Source organism: Dipodomys ordii, unplaced genomic scaffold (genome assembly GCF_000151885.1).
Source record: "Dipodomys ordii isolate 6190 unplaced genomic scaffold, Dord_2.0 Scaffold21, whole genome shotgun sequence".
Classification (NCBI taxonomy): domain Eukaryota; kingdom Metazoa; phylum Chordata; class Mammalia; order Rodentia; family Heteromyidae; genus Dipodomys; species Dipodomys ordii.
Genome location: NW_012267237.1, coordinates 1,323,150 through 1,329,180, shown reverse-complemented (window position 1 = coordinate 1,329,180; position 6,031 = coordinate 1,323,150). Strand labels below are relative to the sequence as shown.

Here is a 6,031-nt window from a genome sequence, read left to right as displayed (position 1 = left end):
CTGGGGGGAAGACGGGAGAAAAGGAAGGAAGGAAGGAAGGAAGGAAGGAAGGAAGGAAGGAAGGAAGGAAGGAAGGAAGGAAGGAAGGAGGGAAGGAGGGAAGGAGGGAAGGAGGGAAGGAAGAAGGAAAGAAGGAAGGAAGGAAGGAGGGAGGGAGGGAAGGAGGGAGGGAGGGAAGGAGGGAGGGAGGGAAGGAGGGAGGGAGGGAGGAGAGGGAGGGAGGGGAGAGAAAGAGTGAGGGGGAGGGAGGAACTCTTTATCTGACTTAGGCAATGGTAACTGGCAGAAAGAAAGAAAAGAAAGAGAGGAGGAAGAGAAAGAAGGGAGGGAGGGAAGGAAGGAACTCTCTACCTGGCTTGTGTAACTGTAACCCCTTTATAATAAAAATGAAAAATTATAATGTTTACTTTTTAAGTTAAAAAAATAGTACCAACCCCCTCCCCCCAAAAAGAAGGGGTTTCGGGTGGGGGGACCGGCTGGGATGTGGGCAGGGGGCATTCCTGGGGCAGCCGCCGGCTGGGACGGCCGTGTGTGCTCCTGGGGCCCGGGTTCCAGTCCAGCACTATGGGGGAGTCAGGACCACGTCCGGCTGTGTGTGTCCTGCTTGGCAGGATCACAGATGCAGGGTCATCCACAGCCCAGCACCTCCAGTGCCCGCATGGCGGGTGATTACCCCCCACCCCGTCCCGCGTGCTGGGCCCTGCCCGCTGACGCTGCTCGCTGTACTGTGACTCTCCGGCGCACGGCACCCTCCCGGTACCCACTGTGCCTCTAGCACCCTCTACCGAGGACCCGGGCTCTTGGTTTGAAGATGCTCTGCGGCCCCCAAAGGATGAGGAGGGGGAAGCCGCTCTGCACGTGAAGGAGCAGCAGCAAGCACCGCAGCAAACACAGCTCCCAGCACAGGACCGAGGCCAGGACCAGTGCCGACCTCAGGAACCCACCTGCACACACACAGCAGCCAGCACTGGATGTGTGGCTGCTCCGGTTCACACCAAGAAAGACACCAGCTCACCCGCTGTCAAGGTGGTGTTGCCCTTTATTCAATGCCATTCAGAGCAGCGGCCTCACGCGCCGAACGCCGCAGCTGAGGCGGACGCTGCTTCCATCACGGTGAGCAGAGCGCGGTGGCCAGGGCAGGTGCTGGGTACGGCCGCACTAGTGGTGGTGCTGCTTGAACTGCAGCCCGCAGTAGCCACACGTCCCTGTCTTTGTTTCTTTGTCCTGAAACAATGCACAAGGAGAGATCTCATGCCTCCACGCTCCAAGAGTCATGCGTCACAAATCATAAAGCGCACCCTGCCCACCAGGGGCTCCTCTGAAAACTCCACCAGGACTGACTCAGGGCCAGGAGGCCAGTCCTGTTCCCACCCCGCCCCATGGGGCCGGCCTCAGGCTTGCACAGCGACACACACAGCCGTCAGAGGGCTGAGGCCCACGACTCCAGCTGGGGTGACCGGTCCTGCTTAGCACCGTGCGCCTGCTACACCGTCTCCTTCCGGGGAGGCGCACCCAAGCCGTGCAGTGGCTTCTGGTGAGGATCACTCCAGAGAAGCGAAGGCCAGAGCTGTGTCCTCCCACACGCCATGCACACCTCCCCGCTCTCGCTTCCTCCCTGCTCTCGCTTCCTGGTGGTGGCAGGGCTGGACAGGTGCTGAGCCCCACCCTCCCGGGCCCCGGCAAGTCACCCTTTCTGCCTGAGTAGGCATTATCAGGAAAGAATCTGTCTTCTCTCCACCCGTTGTTTAAGCCCCGCCCCACCCTCACCACGGAGCTGGTGGTAATTAAGGTAAAAAGCAAGGCCACTAGGGTAGCTCTAATCAAATCAGTTTCTAGGGGTCCTTATAAGAAAAGGAAGTTAAGACAGAGACTCTCAGAGAGGCTGAGCATGAGAGGACACTAGGAGCACCTCAAGAGCAGCCTGCCTGCACACCCAGACCTGACCCAGCCTCCAGAACTCGGAGGGCAGAGGCCTGGGGCTCACGCGCCAGGCTCTGACTCTGCTCAGGCAGACAACACAGGGACCAAACAAGGACGTGGGAGAGGAGGGAAGAGTGTGAGGAGAGACAGTGGGCAGGGAGCTGACCATCTACGCTGGGAAGGGTCTGCCAACATGCCGTGACGTTGGGGAGGCGGAGGGAGGAGCAGCAGGCGTGCAGGGGACCGCTGCCGGCTGAGCGCGGGGTCAGCGAGGGCAGGCGCACGCGGTGTGCAGGCAGGCCGACCACATACCAGGTTTATGTACACCTTGGGGTGGCCGAGCGCACCCCCGCCGCCATCACAGGATATCACCCTGTGGTCCACCTCGTTCACAGGCTGTTCTGCTATCAAATCAATGGCAAAGTTCGCATTTACCTAGAAAAGGAAAAGATACACAGGTAAATACCGCACCTTGATGACCACACAACTCCACACGGGTGTGCGTACGCTCATTCACCGGCGGTGGGCGTCAGAGCACACAGTGCAGAGAATTCTCCTCTTGTCCAGATGCCCACCCGCTGCAGTGTCCGCTCTCGCACCTGAGCCTGTCTCTTCACACACGTGGTGACGGTCCTGTCCCCGTCCCCTGGTGTGGAGTGGTGACTGTCCCCGTCCCCTGCTGTGGAGTGGTGACTGTCCCCGTCCCCTGCTGTGGAGTGGTGACTGTCCCTGTCCCCTGCTGTGGAGTGGTGACGGTCCTGTCCCCTGGTGTGGAGTGGTGACTGTCCTGTCCCCGTCCCCTGGTGATTCCCCAGCCCTGCACACGCGCACCTGGCTTCCTGGGCCGTGTGTGTGTGTGTGTGTGTGTGTGGCCATGCACGGACTCGCAGTGAGCAGCAAGGGAGGACAGGTGCTCACCACTCACCCTCTCCGCCCTGCGCTGAGGAGCACCTGCTCAGTCCCGCAACACGGGACACATTTTCCACCTGGGCCTGACCCCCTGCCCGGGGCCTCCTGGGACAACAAGGACCACGTGAGTGTTGCTTCCAGAGCTCGGGAGGAGCCAGACTTGAGCACCTTTCTTCTGATTCCTTCTTCCTGGTTTCTTTTCTGAAACAAGGCCTCACTACAGGTAGACCAGACTGGCGCTGAACCCCCCCATCTCTTCTCTTACTGCACCCACACAGGGGCCATCTGGACCCCGTGTAGGTGTGGCCGCTCCTGCTCCCTATCTGTGTACCCTTCGTAGTGAGCTCCTGGTACCCACCGGCACCCACCGCTCCCTTCACGGCGCCCAGCGTCCTCATCTGTGTGCCTTTTCACGGCTGAGTGGTACCCCAGTGTACGCCCCACACCCTGCTCAGCTCTTCCCCTGCGGGGGGTCGTCTGCACTTCAGCTACTGAGCACGAGGCTGCCTCATCATGACGGGCTGTCACCACAGCACCCACACCCGGCAAACGACTCAAGGACGGGACTGTGTTGGCTCACAGCCTCAGAGGTCTCAGCGCACGTCCAGCTGGCTCCACCGCCGTGGCGAGACGGGCTGAGCGCCACAGCGGGAAACAATGCTAGAGCGGACCCGCAGTCACGGCGCCGGGGCGCTCGCAGTGCCTCTTCCTCCCACCTGGCCCACCTCAGCTCCCACACATCCAGGAGCGCACCACGCCAGGACTGCACCACGGGGCGCGCACTGACACTAGGAGCTCTCAGGAGCTCGGGAGGCAGCTCACATCCAGTCTACAACAACACCGCACGAACACCACATACTGCAACCTTAACAACACACGGACACTGCATATCCAGCCTGTAACAACATCGCACAAATACCGCATACTCCAACCTTAACAACACACGGACACTGCATATCCAACCTTAACAACACCGCACGAACACCACACACTCCAACCTTAACACCACCGCACGAACACCACACACTCCAACCTTAACAACACCGCACAAACACCACATACTCCAACCTTAACAACACTGCACAAACACCACATACTCCAACCTTAACAACACCGCACAAACACCACATACTCCAACCTTAACACTGCACGAACACCACATACTCCAACCTTAACGACACCGCACAAACACCACATACTCCAACCTTAACAACACCGCACAAACACCACATACTCCAACCTTAACAACACCGCACAAACACCACATACTCCAACCTTAACAACACCGCACGAACACCACATACTCCAACCTTAACAACCGCATGAACACCACATACTCCAACCTTAACAACACCGCACGAACACCACATACTCCAACCTTAACACCGCACGAACACCACATATCCAGCCTGTTAACAACACCGCACAACCACCACATATCTAGTCTGTAACAACACTGCACAAATATTCCATGCTCCATCCCTAACAGTACTGCACAAATATCCCAGACATCCTGCCTTCTGTCCCTGTGGGCACAGCTAGGAGAGGAACCCCAGTTCTCTTCCACATTCCCAGCAGTGCACGCTGGTGTGTGTGTCAGCACATGGCCTCATTTCTCCATTTCCTCCAATCCAGCTTGAGTTCACAGCAGACGCTGGTAGACTTCCTCTCCTGAGCACTCTTTGCAGCCAGTTACTTCCACTGACAAAATCTACCCTCAGTGATTTCCTCAGTTAATTCGGATCATGGGGAAAGTGCACCCCAGCGGCACGGAACACCCATACCACCAGTGCATGGCAGCTGCAACCAGAGAACAGACAGGTGAGGCCAAGATGTGGGACTCACTATTGCCAGTCCACGAGGCTGTCCAGAACCCCTGCTGGCTCTCGAGAAACCACACCTGCAGCGTTTGTAACAGACACCTGTGTTCATTTGCCAACTCTCACCAGGGTTAAGACAAGGGGGTGGGGAGCAGGACCAGGGCTCCATGGTCCTTGCTGCTCAGCTGTCCACCTGTGGCCTGCGGCCACACCCCCATCCACCTGTCAAAGCTCAGCACACAAGTGACCTCTGCACCTCGAGAAGCCTTGCCTACAGCTGACAGGCAGGATACAACTCTTCCTGCCTCCCTTCATCCCACTCAGGAGTAAACCGGCGGACATCTGAACCCCAGCGCACACTATGTGGGCTTAGGAAGAACAGACGCCCTGTGGCTTTGCAGCAGCAGGCCACACGCCAGACAGTGAGGAGGGGGACAGGGGAGCTGAGACCAGAGGACAGGAAAACGGTGACTCAGGATCACAATAGTGAGACAAGAAGAAACGACGGGCTGGCTGAGGTTGGAAGGGACTGGCGGCAGAACGGAGGAAGGCCAGTCAGAAGGGCGCCAGGGCCGGCAGGCCTGGGTGTTGGAGGAGGAATGAGGAGGCTTGTTAGGCAGAAGGCTCTGATCACAACCTTCCTCCCCAACAGCAGTGCCCAGGTCTGGACTCAAAACATGATCCTCTTGTTCTCAGCCTCTGAAGCAGCTGGGCTCATAGCCTGAGTCACAGCGCCACGTGATCACGGATCTTTACTCACCTCTTTCTGACGACCTACAAATCGCACTTTCCTGTAGTCCTTCTCATCGTAGACCTGGAAGAAAAAGACCCCGGTGCCTGCCACAGAGCTAGCGTGAAGGGGGTGTGGAGTGCAACGGTAAAACGTGGTTTTCTCAGCATTTAGGCCATAGACAATTAGTTCACACCCAAGGGGAGAAGGACTGGTGCTGCTGGAACCTTGCCTGCAGCAAGGACGGAGGGCTGAGGAGGCGGGCAGGGCGGGAAAGGGGAGGAGGGAGGGCTGAGGAGGCGGCAGGGTGGGAAAGGGGAGGACTGAGGGCTGAGGAGGCGGGCAGGGCGGGAAAGGGGAGGAGAGAGGGCTGAGGAAGCAAGGTGGACAGGGCGGGCTGAGGAGGCTGGAAGCAGGGAGGACGGGCTGAGGCATTGGGCGCAGGGCGGGCACAGGGCGAGTGGAGGGGAGGATGGGCAGCAGGGAGGGTGGACGGAGCATAAGGCGCAGGGCCGGCTGAGGAGGCGGGCAGGGCGGGTGAGCGGAGCAGACAGACAGCAGGGCGGGCAGCAGGGCGAGCAGCAGGGCTGAGCGGGCAGCAGGGCGGGCTGAGTGGGCGGGCAGTAGGGCGGGCAGCAGGGCTGAGCGGGCG

The 6,031-nt window shown here is 59.2% G+C and overlaps 1 protein-coding gene across 1 annotated transcript in view; it reads right to left on the bottom strand.

Annotated features, from left to right (window-relative positions):
- Positions 1-1,050: 1,050 nt before the first annotated feature.
- Positions 1,051-6,031, bottom strand: part of Ndufs6 (NADH dehydrogenase (ubiquinone) Fe-S protein 6, 13kDa (NADH-coenzyme Q reductase)) — a 5,992-nt gene continuing 1,011 nt past the window's right edge. The window contains exons 2-4 of the mRNA XM_013013815.1: positions 5,410-5,463; positions 2,233-2,355; positions 1,051-1,224 (exon numbers count right to left, since the gene is read on the bottom strand). Coding sequence (XP_012869269.1) covers positions 1,159-1,224; positions 2,233-2,355; positions 5,410-5,463 — 243 coding nt within the window. The 3' untranslated portion in view covers positions 1,051-1,158. The remainder of the gene's footprint in view (positions 1,225-2,232; positions 2,356-5,409; positions 5,464-6,031) is intronic.